We start from the raw sequence: 23,499 nt of genomic DNA, 5'->3' as shown, positions 1-23,499 counted from the left end.
TTATTCTAGGTTGATCAAACAACAGAGATTGAAATATAATAAATCAAGTGTGTTTCATAGCTGAATAGACCTAAGAATGGTGGTGCAAATTTAGAGAAACATAAAACAAGAAAAGTTCAAATTTCATATAATGATTAGAAAGAAACTACATTATAATTATAAAATAATCTGTCTTCTGTATAATTGAAGGACTGAGGATTTGTTTTGCAATAAAATAAAAGACAGTATTACGGGGAGGTCGTGGTGACAATGTATCATGAATGTGTATTATATAAAGTAATTGAATGTAATTGAAAAAGTAATTGAAATTACATGGTATTTTTTCAGTGTAATTAATTAAATTACAATTACAAGTAATTGAAAAAATGTTCAATTACAAATTACATCCAATTACTTCAAAAAATGTAATTAATTACAGTCAATTACTTTTTTCAATTACCCCATCCCTGCTGTATACCCGGTATTCATCCATGCACGCATCTAAATGAAGAGACTGGTATTTGCGGAGAACCTATACTAAACTAAGTAAAAGTGACCTTGGATCCCTCCCAGATGACACTGAAACCCTGGAATCTGTGTTGAGTTTGTATAAAAAGTCATGGTTTTATTTGTATGGGAAACACAATCATCGTCGCAAACCACGACAAAAATGCCCATATCCTCCCATTCTGGAGGAAAGGGCTGTATGCTGACTCCAGACCGTGTCTTGAGACGATGGGGGAAACAATCCGAAACATGGGAAAGGAGTTTTTGTGGGTTTATTTTGTTTATTTGGGAGGTTTGTTCTTGATTTGTTTTGTTTGTTTGCATTTTTTGAAAAGAGATTGCTGGGTTGTATATTTTTTTGACTGGAAAAATATTCTGGATCCGCGCCTGTTCATCTGTTGGCGTTTAAAGATGTTTAGATAAAGTGGTTAAATATTTGGTAAATAATTTACAGTTTATCAAAACAAGTGCCGTCAAACGTCTTTGATTATGAATCTCGAATGAATTTCCAGTATGCATAGCAATGTACACTACCTTAGAGCTTCAACCCAAGGGATAACACTTGACGATAAAAAACGTGTGAAGGTACGTCGGCAAAATTATATCCTTCCATATGTACATCAAGTCCGAGGGATAATTTTAAACAAAATGTCCATACAATTACGCATGATAGGCAACAAATACATGTATATACACATGGTAGTGTTAATTACGCACGGCCCTTGTGTTTTGAATGATCACACAAGTAGCAACGGATATTAAAACAGCCTTCTGTTGCCTATACTATAATTTCACCCCCACCAAAAAAAACACTTAATATTCACTTTTTCGTGACTTTACGGATTAATCAATACTGTTGATCCATACAGCTAATATTTACACCATTAATAATTTTCCCCTATTTTTTCCTAATGTATCATTTTAAAAAGTTGTTTTTGATTTACAGGACAATATAACAGTATTTAGACACTTTTTTAATCAAAGCAAAAACTAGCTAGCTACATGTATTTATCTCAGGATTCAAAACTTCTTAACTTTCCTATGATAAAATTTCCCAAATTCTTAGGTTAGGGTTTATTTTAGCGGATCCCCCTTCCTATAATGTAGATATTATTACCTTCATTTAAATAACGTTAACTAAAGTCATACCGTTACAATATACGAGTACATACGAGGGGTTATCAAAAAGTTCGTGGACTAGCGTCATAAAATTAAAACCGCTTTAGGCACATCAATGAATTTTAAGATATCAAGTTAGCATCACTTTTCCTATCTTATGTATAAACCATAAATAATAGATTTTATTTTATAATAAATTAGTAATGTATTTATAAGCAATGGTATGTCCAGGCGGCGCAACCTCGAAAACGACGTTTTTGCAACCTATGTGCTAATGAGAAAAACTCTTTTGATATGATCATTTGACATCCAAAAATCCCGTTAATTCAGTTATGTATTGGGACACAATTGTTCCATAAAATATGAAATTTTCACTTAATTCTGAAAGCTCTATGAAATTTTATCGTACATTTTACACGGAATGTCCAAACATATGTGGCCTTGAAATGACTTCAAAAGGGGGGGGGTCCTTTTCCAATATTCTATAAAGTTTTGCCCCTGAAAAAACTGGTATAGACCTAAAAAATATTGAAACTGGCTACAGAGTAATAATATACATCCAGAGTACTTGTCTTTTAATGTCAAAATAGATTTAGGAAGAAAAAGGATACACGGTTTATATCGATTTGCAGTCAAGATGTGAAAAATCAATCACGTCAAAAAATGACATTAATCATGTGTAGTAGATATTGAACTCCCAAAAGCAAAATATGCCGGCACAATCAAGCGAGGATCTCTCCCAATGTGTTAATCCATTTGGAATATTATATTTATTGAAGTCCACTGTTCATGGCATTGTAAAGTCATGTAAACAAGGCGGGTTTAAGTCCTTACTCAGCTCCAGGGAATCTCAACAAAAAAGTGTATGAGGTAGAATAAGGATATGGAAATAACGAACAGTATTCAATCTCAACGTCCATTAAACAAATATACAAAACAAGAGCAGAGCAAACACGGACCTCCGAAACATCAGAGGTGGGATCAGGTGCCATGGAGGAGTGAGCATCCCCTGCTGACCGGTCACACCCGCCGTGTGCTCATTGTCATAATCAGGAAATAACGGAAAAAATCCGTAGTCAATTCAGTGTATAAATAATGGACTAACAATTGGTATGAAAAACGTCAGTCAGCATTTCATTCAATGATAAATTGTATTTGCTGACAAGGTCATTGTATCGACCATAGAATTTACGAAATGATGACTTTAAACGAGACTGTTGATATTCTTGTTTCATCAACTTGCTTGTCAATAATTTACCTCGTTTAAGAAATTGTTCATACGTAGAGCATGCTCTTGCGTATCGAATCAACTGAGATATAAATACTCCGTATGCAGGTGATGAAGGTATATTGCTGCATAAGTAAGGGAAGTTGACGATAGAAAAGTTAAAGTCATCACGTTTATCATATAGCTTGGTTGTTAGATTACCATTTGTGTCTTTTTCAAGTAAAATATCCAAGTATGAAGCAGATGTGTTGGACTCTGTGGTATCTTTTATCTCAAGCTCACCAGGATATATCGTGTCGACGTAGGAATGGAAATTATCATTATTAATTGACAATACGTCGTCGATATATCTAAATGTCGAGTTGAAGGCCACAGCAAGTGTTTTTTTCTTTTCACGCAAAAGATTTTGCATAAATTCTGCTTCATATGAATATAAAAATAAGTCTGCTAATAACGGAGCGCAATTTGTACCCATGGGAATTCCAATAGATTGTTGGAATACCTGGTCTCCAAAAACCACATAGATATTGTCAATCAGAAACTCAAGCATCTTCTTGATGTCAACTTCAGAGTACTTATGTGTACAATCAGAATCTGTTTTAACAAAATAATTTTTCAAATGACCAATGACGAGGTAAGTAAACTTACGAGTTCCATTTTTGTTGAAGAAGCAGCTGTCAATGATATCAAAAAGCCTGGATTTTAATTTGTCGTGCGGAATTGTTGTGTATAAAGTTGAAAAGTCGTAAGTTTTTATGCTGTTGATTTTTGTAAAGTCTTGTGATTTCAAATTGTCCAAAAGTTCTTTAGAATTTTTAAGTATCCACATCTGATTTACACCACTTCTTGAATATATAGTTGTACAGTACTCTTGAAGTTTTTCCTTCACTACTGTCAATATTTTAGTGAGAAGTAACGAAAGAGGCTTGGTTGAACATTTACTGGAACCTGCAATGTATCTTTGTTTGTAAGGATTCTTATGAAGTTTCGGAATCCAATATATATAAGGTAGTTCAAATTCATTTTGGCTCTGTGGAATATTAAAAGTATTCAAAACTGACAGGTGATTTTGAAGGATTTCTTCCTTAGAAAGAGTAGTATATGTATAAGTAGAAGAAGCGGACATTTAAAAGAATATTGACGTTATTGGACGTCATGAAAATAAACGACGACAGCGCCGGGTGATCATATAATGTCGTTTTAATTTTATAATAATTCGGCAAATAATGAACGTATCAGGCTAAAATTTTCAACATTTCTTTATTTTTTGTTGTTTTATGTTCCGTATAAATTTTGAAAGCACAGACTACATAGAACTAATTTTATAGCCTCAGTCCACGAACATTTTGATAACCCCTCGTATATGTGTATATATATAACGTCAAAAGTCATGACGTTTAATACATGTAGATTTTACTTGAAAACAATACCAATTTTAAACGGCTATAAAAAGAAAAATGGGAAAGATAACACTAAAAAATAAATTATGTTATAACCCACAAAGTGTAACCTATCACAGAATAAAATTTTATTCATTTTGGTGACAGAGCATATTTTTGCACTTCGTGGCTTTAGCTCTTTGAAGTAATTGTCAAAAAAAAAAAAAATGAAAAACGTTATTTTAAATTGGTCATAATTTTTGGACGAAGAGAGAGAGAGGACTATCATATTACAAATATATATTACCTATGACCTTTATCAAATATTCTATGATTTTTGACTTTGTAACCCTGACCTTCATATTTGACCTAACTTTCCAATAAAAAAAACTTTGATGATTTTTTTTTGATAGGTTGTTCATTTTTGACAAGCACATATACCTGTGTAAAAATTTTACTGAATGCACCATATTTATACCCTTGACCTTCATCTTCATGTTTGATTTATTTTCATACATTTCTTCAGAGATGCATTAGGCATCTCCAATGAACTAAGACACTGAAAGCGGGGGACCTCGATTCTTTGAATTTGCTTGTTTTAGTTTAGAGAAAGAGGACAAAAGAATAACAGCTCTGAAGAAAACATAATACATTTATTTAAAGAGATTGGCTTCGAGTTTTCAAAACATTGACTGGTTAGGATCTTGAAATTGTTTCGGAATTAGGTGAAAATTCGTTGCTTCAATTACAACTTTTCTATTATTTAAGGCAGTCGTAATAGCAAGGGTACTGTCAGACTGGTTGATGGGACCTCCCCGTCCAATGGAAGAGTTGAGGTGTACTATCAAGGTGTATGGGGGACAATATGTGACGATGACTGGGATGATAAAGACGCTGCTGTTATCTGTACAATGCTGGGATATTCAAGGTGTTTAAAAATATGCAAAGGTTAAAGACAATGAAATTTACCGTCTCACATTGATTGAATGTATTCAGGGGGTGTGGGGTACGATATGTGATGATGACTGGGGGGGACGATGACGACGCTAGAGTTGTCTGTACGATGCTGGGATATTCAAGGTCTTTATCTATTCAAAATAAAAAAAAAAAGAAATTCACCTATAAATTTATACCGAAAGCATGACGTTCAATGCTGGCTTCAGTAAATAACCGTGCCTTGCAGAATTTGTCTAGCGTTTTTATTGATATGAATATCTAATAAGGGATAAACAAGGTGAAATGTATAATTTTGCATGTTATGACAATCTGTAATTTTCACACATTAACCCCCCCCCCTCCCCAGAAGTGTGTTCCTTAATTCGCTCTAATTAATTATTTGTCGGTGGATCCAATGACATCAAACCTCTGCATTTTATTATATTGGATAATGCCATGGGCGAATAGTTTTTGATCCATTTAATATGTATGCATTTGATCGACTTCTATATAACATCTATTTTAAAGAGTCAAGGCCGTGGCACATTCAATCGCTCACTTTGGAGAAGGGACAGGGATGATCTGGCTTGATGACGTTGAATGTTATGGAAATGAAAAGGACATTGAAATGTGCTCACACTCTACACATGGAGTTCACAACTGTAGGCATGGGGAAGATGCTGGGGTTTCATGTTCAGGTAAGAAAATGTTCGAAGTACAGTATTGTAGGGCTTTCGTCTTCCATCAGATAAGATATAACTGAAAATAAATAATGTTTAACAATGTCTATGATGACCTGTTTTTTCTTAAATGCATATGGCCATTTTGGAATAGTCACTTAATTTTATTTTGTTTATTTGTTGTTTGACATCCCTCTCGAGAATTTTTGGAGATGCTACCACTTGTCAGTGGTGGGCTGTCTTCGACACTCAGAGCCCTTGGGCTGTGAGAGATCTTTTTAGTTTCAACACCTACAACGACACGGGACCTCGGTTTAAATGGTCTCCTCCTCCGAAGTACCGGTCTACACGTCCCTCAGTGGATTCGAACCAGCTATGTAAGGATCAGTTCCTTACTCCGCGACTCTTGAGTAGACGCTCCTACCACTGCACTACGCGGGCGAATTTATTATCGTAAATCAATACAAAAGCTTATGAATTCTCATACTAGCGAAAAATTTGTATATTTCTCGCCTTTTTGCTTTAGAGTTAATTTTGTGGGTAATCTTTAGAATTTTGAATAACATCTGTAGAGTTATTACATCCCAGTAAGATGTGTTATTTACCACAACACTATTATACCTGTTAAAAGTTTCTTTTAAAACAGACTCATTTTTGTAAAGTGCGTCAAACATATCTGAATTAAACTGTTTGGAACATTTTGTTCGTTATTCCCTTTTTATGGTTGAATGTCTTTCTCGTTAAAAATATTTCAAGGTAATTTGATGATCCTAATGTGTCTTATTTTTGATACCTCTTTTGTATGTGAAGGTCCAGATCCTCATACACTCAATGGCTTGGTTAGACTTGCTGACGAATTCTCCTCGTTAAAAGGTCGACTCGAGGTCTACTATTCCGGTATATGGGGTACGGTGTGTGGAAACAACTGGGGAAGTAAAGAGGCCGGCGTCGTTTGTGCAATGATGGGATATCCAAGGTGAGTAGTTGCTTGACTTTCATGTATATGTTGCTTAAATTTCAAATATGAAATAACATGATATAGTCGTATTAGTAGAGTTTTAAACCGATTTCAACTTAACAAAACTGGACACACAGACTACTTTAATTCTATGTATTAGTTTCTGATTTTGACAAATAGCCATGGTTACCAAAATTAAAAATGCCATAGAATTCTTTCAAATCCCCCTTACAAACACAGATATCAACAGGTTTGTTTGAAGTCTTCGTTTTGCAAGCTTAATTGTAATTTGCAAGCTTAAAATAACCTTATAAGCTAATACAACTTATCGTTAAGTCAAACGCTGACTGACGTTTTTTATACTTATTGCTGGTCCATTATCTACACACTGAATTGTCTATTTCCATTTTTCTGATCATGTCAAAAAGAACACGGCAGAGCTGATCAGTCTTCAGGAGATGTCTACTCCTCCATGGCACCTTATTCCGCCTTATGTTTTGATGGTCCGTGCTAGCTCTGCTCCCAGACTTAATTTGAGCTTGCACTGTTCGTTGCCTCTATATTTCATCTCCATCCTATTGCATTTTAGTCCGATATTGATAAAGATTTCATACACTTGTTGAAAATATATTTTTGGTTTCACTGAATGGTATTGCCATTGTTAATTACTAAATAATTTCATTGCAATCATCAACTGATAAATTGACTCATAGAAAGTAAAATGTGTTTGTGCTTTTGCATTCTGATAGATCTCCATGATCAAAGTTTAAAGATAGGAGAACCATATCAATGTTTAGTATTTAGGCGAAAACCTAAAATATATATGATGCAAAAATAATGTTTTAAAAACAGATGTTTATTTATCATTACAAATTCTCAATACTTTTTGAGATATAAAGGAAAAACGTTTGGCCCTTTTAGGCCCTTAATTTTAGGGGCCAGCCTTTTTTTTCGAGATATCATGTAAACGATCTTGGAATTCTACACTTATTTTGTTCTATATGTTTTGTCAAAATATCTCCAGGTAAAAAGATATCGTAGAAAAGGTCTTAAAAATTTTGAAATTCGCGATACAACAGTTTTCGGGCCCTAGCGAGCGCCAACGTGCAGCACTTCCGAAAAAAATGAAATACATTTTGCACATCTATAGACTTAGGACTATCATACCTGAAATTTTCACGTTTCTATCTGTAGCCATTTTTTAGAACGTTCGCCGACAACCTGATCCTTCAAAAATCATAAAATCGCCAATATTTCCGGACCGGAAGTGACGTCATCAAATCGGAAAAAAACGAATCAAGTTCAAGTAATTTTACATGAGTCCTGAAAGTTTCATTAAAATCCATCGAGCCGTTTTCGAGAAATCGCGTGCACAAAATCGGTAAGAAAAAAAGAATAACTAGATACGATCTCGTTGCGAGCAATGAATGGGTCTTCCGTCCGATTCTTGATAAGATGAGAAAAGATTTTGATTGAGATTTTCATTCTAAAATAATGATTTTCCATAATCTGTAAAAAGACATTGAACATTAAAGACTTTTTAAAAAATCGACTTTTGGCCACTCACGGCCCCAAACATTAGGGATCAACCCTTTTTTTTCATATCATCTGAAAGCTCTCATGATTTTGATGACTTTTTGTTAAACAACTATTCAGAGATTTTAAACACTTTTTGTTTAACAGCTATTCAGAGATTCTTTTTCGTTTCTGAGTTATTCGCAAAAGAAATATTTAGGGGCCAACCCTTCAACTCCCTAATGGGGACGTTAAGCGAAAAATGAAAGGTTGCATATTGTTCAGAACATGATTTTGAACATCTTTTGTTCCATTTTACTTGTCAAAATATTTCTCACTTTCGAGATATAAAGCATCGAAGTTTTGGCATTTTGGCCCCTTGTGGCCCCTATTTATGTAATATACGACATTCAAATCATAATATACAATTGTAGACTGTTGAGATAAACATTTTTGCTTCAGTAATGTATAACAAAATATTGACTGTTTAAGAGTTATCGAAAAAAGACTTTAAGCCCCTTTTGGCCCCTAATTTGAGTGCCCAGTCCCTTTTTCTGGATTTTATCTTGAAGCTCTTGGAATTTTAAACACTTTTTGTTCAACAGCTATTCAGAGATTCTTTTTCGTTTCCGAGTTATTCGCAAAAGAAATATTTAGGGGCCAACCCTTCAACTCCCTAATGGGGACGATAAGCGAAAAATGAAAGGTTGCATATTGTTCAGAACATGATTTTGAACATCTTTTGTTCAATATTACTTGTCAAAATATTTCTCACTTTCGAGATATAAAGCATCGAAGTTTTGGCATTTTGGCCCCTTGTGGCCCCTATTTATGTAATATACGACATTCAAATCATAATATACAATAGTAGATTGTTGAGATAAACATTTTTGCTTCAGTAATGTATAACAAAATATTGACTGTTTAAGAGTTATCGAAAAAAGACTTTAAGCCCCTTTTGGCCCCTAATTTGAGTGCCCAGTCCCTTTTTCTGGATTTTATCTTGAAGCTCTTGGGATTTTAAACACTTTTTGTTCAACAACTATTCAGAGATTCTTTTTCGTTTTCGAGTTATTCGCAAAAGAAATATTTAGGGGCCAACCCTTCAACTCCCTAATGGGGACGTTAAGCGAAAAATGAAAGGTTGCATATTGTTCAAAACATGATTTTGAACATCTTTTGTTCAACATTACTTGTCAAAATATTTCTCACTTTTGAGATATTAAGCGTCAAAGATTTAGCATTCTGGCCCCTTGTGGCCCCTAATCACGTAATATACGACATTAAAATCATAATATACAGTTGTAAATTGTTGAGATAAACATTTTTGCTTCAGTAATGTATAACAAAAAACTGATTGCTAAACAGTTATTGAATGAATATTTTTGGCCCCTTTTTTTGTCCTTAATGTGATGAGTCAGCACTTTTTTCTTGGTATCATATTAAAGATTTTGGCATTCCCCACAAATATTGTTCAGTATGTCTTAACAAAATAATTATACTCTAAATGATATGATACAAAATGTCTGGAAAATTCACTCATGAGTCATGTCCTAGATTTTGACCCCTACCGAGCTTCCATATTGGACCTTTCTGAAAAATTTTAAATCCAATGTGCAATTCAGCAATGTGTCGTCTATCGTCGCTGAAAATTTCAACTCTGTAGCTAATGTCGTTTCTGAGTTTACTCATGGACAAGGAGACCCTCTAAAAATCACTGAAAGGGCGATAACTTCCGACCGGAAGTGAATTTCAAAAAAATGAAAAAACGTATAAGGTTTAGATAAAGATACATCATCTCTGAAATTTTCAAGTAAATCGGTTGAGCCATCTCCGAGAAATCTTCTGCACAAAAATTGTAAAGATAAAAAAAGAATAATACTAGTGAAGAGTAGCCGAAGAATAATAGAAGGGTCTTCCGCTGAGACGGAAGACCCTAAAAAACAGACAAATAACAATAAGGTCTTCGAAGGAAGTCGGAAGACCTTAATAATAAAAAAAAACAGACGAATAACAGTAAGGTCTTCCGAAGGAAGTCGGAAGACCTTAATAAACACCACTTACTTTGAATTCATTCTTTTCATTTACAGGAGTTTGACCTTTGATATTTGATGTTATAGGCACAGTAAAACCTTTAGTAAGCAAAGATTTGTGTAATGTATCCCCCCCCCTTTTTTCCCCTATGCAATGGCAACATAGACTTTCTCTCTAAACTCTAAACCAGGCGTCGTATTAAAATAAAATTATCAGAATACTTTACAAAAGACTCCATAAAAACTTTCTGGAGAGTTTAATGGCCATTATCTCATTTACCTACAAGATATTCATTTTATCGGCAAGAAAAAGAACTTCAGAAGTGCCTAGATTCCTTTACTAATGATCGGAAAAACAAAATATACATTTTATTTAGAATTTCTTCAAATGTCTTTGATGTCCTTTGCTTCTCCTGTTATGAGTTGTTAATTTCCTTTCAGATATTTATCTTCTTTTTCAAACATCAAATTTATTTTAATTTTATTTAGAATTAATTAATCGTGTATAATATGCTTTTTTTTTTTTAGCATGGAATGGGTTTGATGTTTTTTCCCCTGTACATTCTAAGCTGACATGATTTGACTTTGATTTATGAAAGTCTGTCTACAAAACACTTCAGGATCCATCCCCATATTTTAATTGTACGCATTCCAGGAAGCAGCGATTTTAGTTTCGTACTAAAGTCCCGGTCAAATATCTTAAAACACTGAGATTTCTCATGTTTGATGTGATATTTGATGTAGCAAAATGAAAGGAACCATTATCTGATCATGGTCAGTCTAGCAGAGCGCTTGTTAAAAAAGTATAGCTACGCAGCTAACAGGGCCAATCCTTACTTTCGCTTTCTACGCTCACCAACCGTGCAAAGAACGACAACTCTAATTACGCGATGATAGGAAGAGAGCTCTAAAACTACTAATTTTTCAATCCTCTGAAACTTCTATAAGGGATCAAAAAGTGACCCTACGGATCATAACATTTCACGTGTCCTCATTATGCTGAATTCAAATCTGAAAACTGTTTGAAAATTCATTGAAAAATTAAAAAAAAGTTACAGATAAAGGTTTCTTAACAATGTTGCCCCCCCCCACCCCCACCCCCAAACCCCCTTACTTTTCCGCATTTCATTTTTATAAACCGGCTTTTAAAAATTGGCAAAATCCTCAATACATGCTTTAAAAGACAGAAAAGTCATATCAAACTGATAAAAGTTGGAAAAAAAGAAAAAAAAAATTCAACTGCCCCGGCGGGATTCGAACCCCCGACAGTGTGACAAAGTTTGGATCGGTCATATCTTTGCAATAGAGGCACGCATGAAGATAGTGAAGACATATTTAGATCTAGATTTAGATTTAGATTTAGAAACACTCTATAAACCCTGTAAATCCTAAAGAAAAATATTGAAAAACAAAAAAGTTGAGAAATGGGACTTTTTCAATTCACTTCCGTTAGCGACCGGAAGTACCGACGACGAAAAATAAAGGTCTTTGTTCATATTGGAGTTCGATGTTCTATCACCTCAGTGAGTTTCACTTTCATATCTTAAGCCGTTCTTGAGAAAACTGCTGGACAAAATGCCTTTTTAAAAATACAAAAATCCCCCAAAATCGCGAAGGAAAGTGAATTTTGAAAAAGTTAAAAACATGTCTGGAGATATTTTTATGATGCACCGTCCCTGTAAAAATCTTCTTAATCCGTCCTCGCACGGCTGAGATATCTCCCTAACTATGAAAAAAAGGAAAATAATAATAACTAGATGCGTTCTTGTTGCTAGAGCAACAAGCGGTCTTCCGACCGACTTTTCGTTAGAGATCTAAGCTGCCTCATCCCATTTCAGAATTTTTTTTGTTTACGTTCATTTACAGCAGTCTCTCAACATATATCATGATTATTACAGGTAAACCTCAAAATATCTTTATATAAAGCTTTTAAAAATCCGCAAAATATTTTATACATGTTATAAAAGTGAGAAGAGGCATTTGCAAATGAAAAATGACAGAAACAAAGAAAAAATTTGGGAACGCCCACGGCGGAATTCGAACCCCCGACAGTGAGACAAAGTTTGGTTCGGTCATATCTTTTCAATACATGCACGTATCAAGATACTGAACACATGTTTGGAATTCTCATAAGAAACACTATAAACCATATAAATCCTAAAGAAAAATATTGAAAAACAAAAAAGTTGAACATTGGGACGTTTTGAATTCACTTCCGTTTGGGACCGCAAGTGCTGACGACGAAAAATAAAGGTCGTTGCCCAAAACGGAGTTCGATGTTCTATCACCTCTGTGAGTTTCACTTTCATATCTTCAGCCGTTCTCGAGAAAACTGCTGGACAAATTGCCTTTTAAAAAAAACAAAAATCCCCCAAAATCGCGAACGGAGGTGAAATTCGAAAAAATGAAAAACACGTCTGGAGATATTCTCATGATGCATCATCCCTGTAAAAATCTTTTAGATCCGTCCACGCACAGCTGAGATATCGCTCTAACTATGAAAAAAAGAAAAATAATGATAATAATAATACTAGAGCCGAGCTCGTTGCAAAGCAACGAGTAGGTCTTCCGTCCTGTTTGACCGAAAGTGCATCTGTAACTTTCTTTTAAAAAAAAAGAGTAATCAAGTTCAAAAATGGTTTAATCCTCCAAATCTATATTAATTAATGCAATATTAAGCCATTTTTGGCTACTTCCGGTTTGACCGGAAGTGACGTCAACGGACGGAAAATTAAGATTTAAGCTTCCAGTGACATATGTTACCCAAAAACCTGTCAAGAACGGCAAAAATAAGCAATTTTTAACTACTTCCGGTTTGACCGGAAGTGACGTCGCCGGACGAATTTTGACGGACCCGTTAGATAAAGCTTGACATTTTTAACAACTTTGATTCTTTGACGTATTACAAATTCTTAATACTTTTTGAGATATAAAGGAAAAACTTTTGGCCCCTTTCAGCCCTTTGTTATAGGGGCCAGCCCCTTATTGTTGATATCTTTCGAAAGATTGTGACATTCTCAACAAGTTTTGTTCTATATGTCTTTACAAAATGTTAACATGTAAAAAGATATTGCAGAAAAGGTGTCAAAAATTTCTAATTCCCTGATAGAACTTTTTTCGAGCCATATCGAGCGCCGACGTGCGGCACTTCTGGAGAAAAAGAGTGGTGTGTGACAAAAAAGCACACGTTGCTCTATCATCGCTGATAATCTCATGTTTCTGTCTTAAGGCATTTTCGAGAAAAATGATGGACAATGAGACCCCCTGAAAATCACTAAATCGCTGAAATCTCAAAACCGGAAGTGACGTCATCAAAACAAAAAATTATATATCAGGTTTGTTTGATGTTCTATCAGTCCTGAAAGTTTCATGAAAATCGAACGAGCCGTTTCCGAGAAATCGTGTACACAAAATCCGTAAGAAAAAAAAAACAATAATAATAATAATAACTAGAGCAAAGCTCGTTGCAAAGCAACGAGTAGGTCTTCCGTCCGGTTTTAACCGGAAGTGACGTCAACATAAGAAAGCAATGAAAGCAATGAGTTAAGTAATCTCCAGTGACTTTATAATTTCAATTTTGCATCAAAACCTTCAAAATAAACTATTTTTGGCTACTTCCGGTTTGACCGGAAGTGACGTCGACGGACGGAAAATTAAGATTTATGCATCCAGTGACATATGTTACCCCAAAACCTTTCAAGAAAGACAAAAATATGCAATTTTTTACTTCCGGTTTGACCGGAAGTGACGTAGCCGGACGTTTTTTGACGACGCCATTAGATAAAACTTGATATTTTGAACAACTTTGCTTCTTTGACATATTACAAATTCTCAATACTTTTTGAGATATTAAGGAAAAACTTTCGGCCCCTTTTGGCCCTTTATTATAGGGGCTAGCCCCTTATCGTTGATATCCTTTGAAAGATCGTCAAATTCTTTACAACTTTTGTTCTATATGTCTTAACAAAGTATTTGTAGGTGAAAAGATATCGAAGAAAAAGTGTCAGAAATTTTAAAATTCTCGACATGCCCTTTTTCGGACCATAGCGAGCGTCGGCGTGCAGCACTTCCGGTGAAAATGAAATACGTATGTCACATCTACATATATTGCTCTATCATTGCTGAAAAACTCAAGTTTCTATCCTTAGCCGTTTTTGAGAAAACTCGCGGACAAACTGACCCCTTGAAAATCACTAAATCGCAAAAATCTCAAAACCGGAAGTGACGTCATCAAAACAAAAAATTATATATCAGGTTTGTTTGATGTTCTATCAGTCCTGAAAGTTTCATGAAAATCGAGCGAGCCGTTTCCGAGAAATGGTGTACACAAAATCGGTAAGAAAAAAAAAACAATAATAATAACTAGAGCCGAGCTCGTTGCAAAGCAACGAGTAGGTCTTCCGTCCCATTTTAGAACCATTCCTTTATGATTAGTTTTTGTAAGTAAAGCACACATTATAAAGAGGAAAATTAAACTAAAACGATGAAGTTGTCATCAGTACATTTTAGTTTATTTTGGTATTTCCCGTATGATACACGTGAAAATATGTAGTTTATGGTGCCTTCAAGTTTGACCGGGAGTGAAATCTATCGAAAATGGATGAGGCGTGACGTTTTCAATAGTGTAAATAATTCAATCTTTTGTTTATAGTAAATGAGCAAATTATTTTTCGATACTTCCAGTGTGATCATCATCGATCAAATGTGAAGAGTACTCAATTGAAAATTAAGTTGGACGTCTCGAATGACATATTTATATTATAATATGAGTGTAAAAGAAACATTTTAGTTTGTTGAAATACCATCATTCAACGGTATGATTCACGCAAAATTACTAGTTAGTGATTTATATCTATTTCAGACTGAGAGGCGCCTATTGAAAGAAAAGAGGTGCGGCGTTTTCATTAGTGTTAATAATTCAGTCTTGTCATTAATAAATGAATGTTATTTCTGAATACTTCCATTGAGCTCAGCATTGATCAAATGTGATAAGTACGCAATTGAAAGAGAATTTTGGACGTATTCATGACATTTAAATACAATATAATATGAATTTGCAAATAAGCATTTTAAGACTTTTAAAAGTTTGCATGGAAATGCCATCATTTGACCTTTTTTCGCATATTCTCTGTATCTGCAACTTGTTATGTTAAACTAGGTTATCGATTCTACATACCGGTACATATGTGTATTGATACTTTTTAAAGTAGTAAAAGGAAATTTAAACCCTCTATAGTCTAGACACTAGTCTGGGGTCAGCTATACTTTTCAGTACAAATTAAATGAACATTTCAATCAAACATTTTTTTAAACAGCATGTTTTTACAACATTTTGAGGAGTGAAGGATTTTCCCGATACATCTTCTGGCCATAGCAAGCATAAACATTTCTTGCTTTTAATTGTAATGTGTATGCTTATTAATATCTACGTATTTAGTTTAATCAGCTTGGCAGATTTGACGGTTCTTTGTTCAGTGGTTTATGAGAAAGCACTAGTACATTATGATTTGATTCTTGAAAATTCCAAAATGGAAATAAATAAGATTTATTATTTGCTTTCTGTAATTATTTAAACACAGTACATGTACAATGCTTTTGATGATATTTGTTTTGAGAAAAATTAAGCTATATTAATGAAAATTTCCCCACTTTTGATAGTAACTCTTCATACACTTTAAGATAAAAAATTTTCTAGTAAAGTTGAGAACTCAAAGCAAATCGAGGATTGGCGGCAGAAGCAGAGATCGACTGGTTTACTGATTACTTGCTGTTGTTGTGAGATGTGTATTGTTTCATTATGTATATAATTAGTAACATTAAGTTTCTTGAACATTCCAGAGTGGTCAACATGTTTGGTCATTTTATCTAGAACATTCTTAAATTTTGTGTATGTCCAGATTGTTCCAGTAATATCATGTTTTAACAATTTCTAGAATATTCTAGATTTATGATACTGTATAAATACCCTGTCAATTCGATGCATAAATAATTGTGGATACATTGTCGTACTGGGATATAATTTCACTGGGACATTGTGTGCAGCAACGGACACTCTGATGTATGTATTTTTAGATTTTTGCTAAGTTTGTACTTAATGATTTGTATATTACTGTAAATAAATTATTGTTAAGTTTAAACTGTGTGATTGATCTTTGCTGGCATTTAGGGTTATTCTGACCCATAACAGAATTGGGGGCTCGTCCGGGATCAAGAATTTCCTGCATTTTTGCAGTTCATTGTCAGAATTTTGTTAATTAAATTGTTAAATTTGATTATAAGCCAGCAGAAATCAACATGGTATTTTCGGTCACAGACTTTCTTAGTTCACCAAGTGTTCAGGTTTTTGATACGTTAAAAAAGGATGACTTGATCGCATTAGGTTTGCATTTTGGGTTAGATGTTAAATCCTCTCAGAGAAAGCAAGACATTAGAATTAAGGTTGCAAACAAACTAGTAGAAGAAAACATCTTTGAAAAATACGATCTTCCAGAATATACAGTTAGATCAGAGTTAGGCTCTTATAAAATGACAGACTATCAGTTTCAATTAGAGTTAGAGAAAATGCGATTTGAAAGAGAAGAGCGAGAAAGAGATAGAGAAAGAGAAGAACGAGAGCGTGAACGAAAATTTGAATTAGACAAATTAGCAGCAGAAAGAGAAGAGCGAGAAAGAGAGCGTGAAATGAACTTTGAATTAGAGAAATTAAAATTACAAAACCAACCAGAACCGTCATTTGTCAAGAATGAATTTGACGCAGCAAAAAATATTAGGTTAGTTCCGAAATTTCAAGAAAAATCTGTAGACAAATATTTTCCCCAATTCGAGAAAGTCGCAGAAAATCTTAAATGGCCACAACACGTTTGGTCAACAATGTTACAAAGTGTACTGGTTGGCAAAGCAGCTGAGGTATACTCTGCACTAGGGGTAGCTGAAAGTTCAGACTATGAGAAGGTCAAAGCAGCAATATTAAAAGCCTATGAATTAGTACCTGAAGCGTATAGACAAAAGTTCAGAAAGTATAGAAAGTTTGATAATCAAACATTTGTTGAATTTTCACGAGAGAAGGAAGATTTATTCGATCACTGGTTTAGATCTAAGAAACTTGATAAAACTTTTGCTAATTTGCGCCATGTCATCCTGGTAGAAGAGTTTAAGGAATGTGTTTCTCAAGATTTGAAAACACATTTAGAAGATAAGAATGTGAAAACTCTTGAAGAGGCAGCAGTCATATCTGATACTTATGCTCTATCTCATAAAAAGAATTTTGTATCAAGATCTCAGACTAGCAGCAATTTTACCAATTCAGACACATATAAAAAGAGTGGTTCAGGGTCTCAGTCTTTCACAAGTTCCCAGTCTCCATCCCAAGGTGGTTCTAAGTCCGGTCCAGGACGTTTTGAAGGATCTTCTGGAATAGGGTCGCTTCCTACTTGTAGTTATTGTAAGAAAAAGGGTCATCTGATCAGTGAATGCTTTAAACTTAAGAAAAAAAATGATTTTGATAAAACTCAACCACACGCTTGTGCGGCAGTTAGAGGTGATAGAGAAGCCTTAGTTTCGATTTGTTCTGACACTCCTGATGTCCAGGGTTCACAGTCCAGTTCTATTGATTCTATGGAGGATTATAAGCCCTTTATGTCTCAGGGATTTGTTTCACTCGGTGACTCTAGCGAAATAAAACCTGTCCAGATTTTGAGAGATACTGGTGCTGCACAGACGTTATTGTTAGAGGGCGTGCTTCCTTTGTCTGAGCAGACTTCTACTGGTGGGTCAGTTTTATTACAGGGTGTGGAGCTAGGTGTCATTGATGTTCCCCTGCATAGAATTAGTTTGAAGTCAGATTTAGTTACTGGACCTGTTATCGTAGGTGTTCGACCTACTCTTCCCGTTCCAGGCATTTCTTTGTTGCTAGGCAACGATTTAGCTGGTGGAAAAGTTGTACCAGATCCTATAGTTTGTGAGAAAATCACTCCAGATGTTATGTGCGATGATGAAGATGATGACATTTATCCAGCCTGTGCTGTTACTAGAGCGATGGCCAGAAGACGAGAAATGGAGGCAGACCATACTCAAGCCTTTGACGAGACGAATTCCTCTGTTGATATTGATTTGAATGACACTTTCTTGTCTGACCTTGATGGCACTCAAACAAGCATGGAACCACACAATATCAAGAAGCAAGAGAAGAAAGAATTTTTACCAAAATTTGGTGGTGAGGATGATGTTAGCCAAGGCAAGGACATCCTCAGCCGAGAACGTTTACTCTCTGAACAAAATAAAGACCCAGATATCATTCAACTTAGTAAGAGGGCACTTCCACCAGAAGAGGCTATTAAAGTTGGAGAATGCTTTTATATGAAAGATGGCATCCTTATGCGAAAATGGCGACCACCTGACGCTTCTCCAGATGAAGTGTGGCGTGTTGTTCACCAGATAGTGGTCCCAGCTGCTTATCGTCGAGATGTCATGAGTTTAGCTCACGATACACCTATGGCAGGTCATTTAGGTGTCAATAAGACTTATAATAGGATTTTGAGTCATTTTTATTGGCCTAAGCTAAGAAAGGACGTTTCTGAGTTTTGCAAGTCATGCCATGTCTGTCAGATGGTAGGTAAACCAAATCAGAAGATACCATCTGCTCCTCTCCAACCCATTCCAGCTTTTGAAGAACAGTTTAGTCGAGTGTTGGTGGATTGTGTAGGACCTTTGCCTAGGACTAGATCTGGAAACCAGTATTTACTTACCATTATGTGTACATCCACTCGGTTTCCTGAAGCCATACCTCTTAGGAATATAAAGGCAAAGAGCATAGTTAAGGCCCTAACCAAGTTTTTCAGTTTTGTAGGAGCACCAAAGGCAATTCAGTCGGATCAAGGCTCAAATTTTATGTCGGGGTTGTTCCAGCAAGTCATGCATGAGTTGGGTATAAGGCAATATAGATCAACTGCTTATCATCCTGAGTCCCAGGGGGCGCTAGAACGTTTTCACCAGACCTTAAAAACAATGCTGAAGACCTATTGTTATCAGTATGAGAAAGACTGGGATGATGGGGTTCATCTTGTACTATTTGCTGCACGAGAAGCAGTCCAGGAGTCTCTTGGGTTCAGTCCTTTTGAATTGGTGTTTGGTCATACAGTTAGAGGTCCTTTGAAATTGTTGAAGGAAAAGTGGCTGACTGAGACTAGTGATCTTAATCTTTTAGATTATGTGTCTGATTTCAAAGAAAAACTTTACAATGCTTGTAAATTAGCACAAGGAAATTTGAAGAGTTCTCAGATGAAAATGAAAATGTGGTATGACAAAGATGCCAGAAATAGGGTGTTTAAGCCAGGTGATAAGGTTCTTGTATTTTTACCTATTCCTGGTCATCCTTTACAAGCCAGATTTTATGGCCCTTATGAAATTGAAAGCAAGATCAGTGATGTAAACTATGTAGTTAAGACACCAGGTCGACGTAAAGAAAAACGGGTTTGTCATATTAACATGTTAAAAGAGTATTTTGAAAGGTGTGACCGAAATTCTGTAAAACCAGTTTCCACTTTAGCCAACGCTAAGACTGTTCAAAATTGTATTGAGAGTGATACGAGTGTAGAGATGAATGAGAAAGATTGTAATCAGAGTGTCCGCTTGAAAAACTCAGAAATTTTGGCTGATTTTGATGCCAAACTTGGACATTTGAACATTCACCAAAAAGAACAAGTTAAAAACTTGATGAATGAGTACCATCAAATCTTCTCGGATGTTCCAAAGAAAACTAATGCAGCTTGTCATGATGTTATAGTTGGCGACGCTCTGCCTATCAAACAACATCCGTACCGTCTCAATCCAATAAAATTACAGTACCTAAGAAGGGAAGTGCAGTATATGTTGGACAATGACATTGTTGAACCTAGTAAAAGTAATTGGAGCTCACCGTGTATTCTTGTACCAAAACAGGACGGTTCCTACCGATTATGTACAGACTTTAGAAAGGTGAATTCTGTTACCAAAACTGATTCATATCCAATACCTAGAATCGATGACTGTATTGACAATATTGGAAATGCGAAATTTGTCAGTAAATTTGACCTGTTGAAAGGCTACTGGCAAGTGCCGTTAACAGAAAGAGCAAAAGAAATATCTGCTTTTGCTACACCAGATGGACTTTACCAGTATAAAGTAATGCCTTTTGGCATGAAAAACGCACCGGCTACATTCCAAAGGATGATTCACTCCCTCCTTCAAGACCTCGAGGGATGCGAGGCCTACATTGATGATGTCGTCATATACAGCGACACATGGGATGAACATCTCCGAATCATGCGTGCTTTGTTTGACATTTTAGCTAAAGCAAACTTAACTGTGAACCTTGAGAGGAGCGAATTTTGTCATGCCTATGTAGAGTATTTAGGTCATAAAGTAGGTCAAGGTTATGTTACACCCATTATGGCTAAAGTGGAAGCTATTGCAAAGTTCCCGATTCCTACAAACAAGAAAGAGTTAATGAGGTTTTTGGGCATGGCTGGGTTTTACAGAAAATTTTGTCCAAATTTTTCCTCAGTAGTTAGTCCACTTACAAATCTTTTACAAAAGAGGGTTAACTTTGAATGGACAAAGGACTGTGAAAAATCCTTTCATAAAATCAAATCTGTCCTTATGAGCAATCCAGTTTTGTCAACTCCAGATTTTTCTAAGCAATTTAAGCTTACTGTTGACGCTAGTGATGTTGGAATCGGGGCAGCTTTGTTTCAAGAACATAGTGATAAGGTAGATAGAGTTGTTTCTTATTTTTCAAAGAAACTTACAAAATGTCAACAAAAGTATTCCACCATTGAAAAGGAATGCCTTGCTTTGTTGTTAGCCTTACAGCATTTTGATGTTTATCTGAATGTTACTTTGCATCCAATTCTTGTATATACGGATCACAACCCCCTGACATTTTTGCATAAATTGTCAAACAAGAATCAAAGACTGACTAGATGGAGTTTGTTGTTACAATAATACAACATAACAATTAAGCATATCAAAGGCAAAGACAATGTTATTGCAGAAGCCTTGTCAAGAGTATCGTAAACATACTAGATTTTGTATTAATGTACATGTTTTACAATTTAAGTTTTTCATTGACATTCAAACTTTTTAAGGGGGGAGGTGTTGTGAGATGTGTATTGTTTCATTATGTATATAATTAGTAACATTAAGTTTCTTGAACATTCCAGAGTGGTCAACATGTTTGGTCATTTTATCTAGAACATTCTTAAATTTTGTGTATGTCCAGATTGTTCCAGTAATATCATGTTTTAACAATTTCTAGAATATTCTAGATTTATGATACTGTATAAATACCCTGTCAATTCGATGCATAAATAATTGTGGATACATTGTCGTACTGGGATATAATTTCACTGGGACATTGTGTGCAGCAACGGACACTCTGATGTATGTATTTTTAGATTTTTGCTAAGTTTGTACTTAATGATTTGTATATTACTGTAAATAAATTATTGTTAAGTTTAAACTGTGTGATTGATCTTTGCTGGCATTTAGGGTTATTCTGACCCATAACACTGTTTAACACAATGTTTAACTTGATTGCCAAATCAGAGGGTTATCCAGAAAGTTCGTGGTTTTAACTGAGTATTGTCATTTTAATATCAATGGTAAATGTTTTTGATAAAATGTTTACGTAGACCATGATTTAGTAAATATACAGATACTAGTATTTAAAACAATGATCATTTTTCCATGAACTTTATAGGTTTAAAAACTTTGAATTTTGAATCTTTATGGCACATGTTGAAAGACTCGTGCTATTAATCTTTATTAAGTGCAATAAGTAAAATTTTAAAATTAAAAGCAATACATAAAACATTACATGTACGGGTGTTAGTAAAAAAACCCACTTCGTATATTCAAGCTGCACAATCCAGTATGACAGCGCTAGATTTGCAACAACATCTTAAATAGAAATATCCTATTTTCATGAAATAACAATGGTTTTCCACTTTTAATAGTTTGTTTAAAAAAATTACACATCACTTACAATTCGTTTACATCTTTTACAAATTAATAGTCTATATATATTTCAGTGAATTTTGTTTGAATTTTTTTAAATAAATATTTTTGTGTGTTTATATTAAGCCATAATTGTATGATTGGAACTGTCCCATTCTGATGACCGACGTCGGCTTTTTCGTTAGTTTTTGAAACATGTAACTTCTTGTGGTTTTTGCTAAATATATTCTTTGTTTAGTAAGCGATATAAACCGCTTTATTTATGATAAATTTGATTTTTATTAAGCTTTAACTCATCAAAGAAAGAAGATAATTGTTTCAATCTGGTCACTTTCTTTAAAAATGCATGGCTTTTTGGCCCAGCTAAGTCTTTGCGCACTATCAGCCACCTTCAAAGACCATGTTTTTAACAATATTAAGTTCAAACAATCGAAAAAAACATTCAGGCTTGGAATTCTTTAATGAAAATTTTGTATATTTTGGTATGCAATAAGTATATCATGAACGATTCATATTGACTAAAACGGCATTGTCCACGAACTTTCGATTAGCCTTGTATCTTGCATAGCAATGAGAAGAAGCGATTTACTAACTATACGAGAAGCATGTACAGAAGCAACGAAGCAAGATTTTTTCACGATTCCATAATATAAGTACTTTATTATAACTCTTACATGAGAATTTTAAATTAACAATTAATCAAATTTAAACAGCTACCTAGTACTAAATATAGTTAACATTGTTAATGTTTTAACATTCAACGAAAACAATGCTCAAAAAGCTGCAGAGAAGCAAGATTTGTTAGGGACTATTTTTTGTGGTGGAAGGATATTTAGTAGAAAATTCTGCAGATCTGCACATATTAAATTGAATATCTTGGAACCTTAGTTTCACATACTTTTCCTCGGAGAAAATTTTCCATAATGATATTGCTAGGAATATTAAGTATAGGTCTTAATTTATATTTTTAGACCTTCCTTCAATAAAACTTTGCCAGAAAATGAAGATATGTCAAATTAGTCAATATAAAATTTATACCATTTTTTGTCTGAAAATCAAATATTTTGACCAGTATTTCAAAATTAACATCACTGACCCCAACTTTTTCTTTCATTATTTTATAGTACTCGATACTTGTGCCTGATCAGTACTAAAGTCGTAAAAAGCTTGA

At 34.6% G+C, this 23,499-nt stretch overlaps 1 protein-coding gene across 1 annotated transcript; it reads left to right on the top strand.

Annotated features, from left to right (window-relative positions):
- Positions 1-714: 714 nt before the first annotated feature.
- LOC134250146 (neurotrypsin-like) lies at positions 715-6,804 on the top strand (the record flags this gene model as incomplete). The annotated part of the gene is made up of 4 exons (XM_062732499.1): positions 715-778; positions 4,981-5,140; positions 5,677-5,846; positions 6,639-6,804. Coding segments are annotated over exons 1-4 (560 nt in total), but the record flags the coding sequence as incomplete, so codon positions are not given.
- Positions 6,805-23,499: the final 16,695 nt, after the last annotated feature.

This window comes from Saccostrea cucullata, unplaced genomic scaffold (genome assembly GCF_032062105.1).
Source record: "Saccostrea cucullata isolate Sc308-1 unplaced genomic scaffold, CSIRO_AGI_Scuc_v1 ctg1646, whole genome shotgun sequence".
NCBI classification, from domain to species: Eukaryota; Metazoa; Mollusca; class Bivalvia; order Ostreida; family Ostreidae; genus Saccostrea; species Saccostrea cuccullata.
Note: the sequence above shows the minus strand (reverse complement) of the source record. Positions and strands in the feature narration are given on the sequence as shown.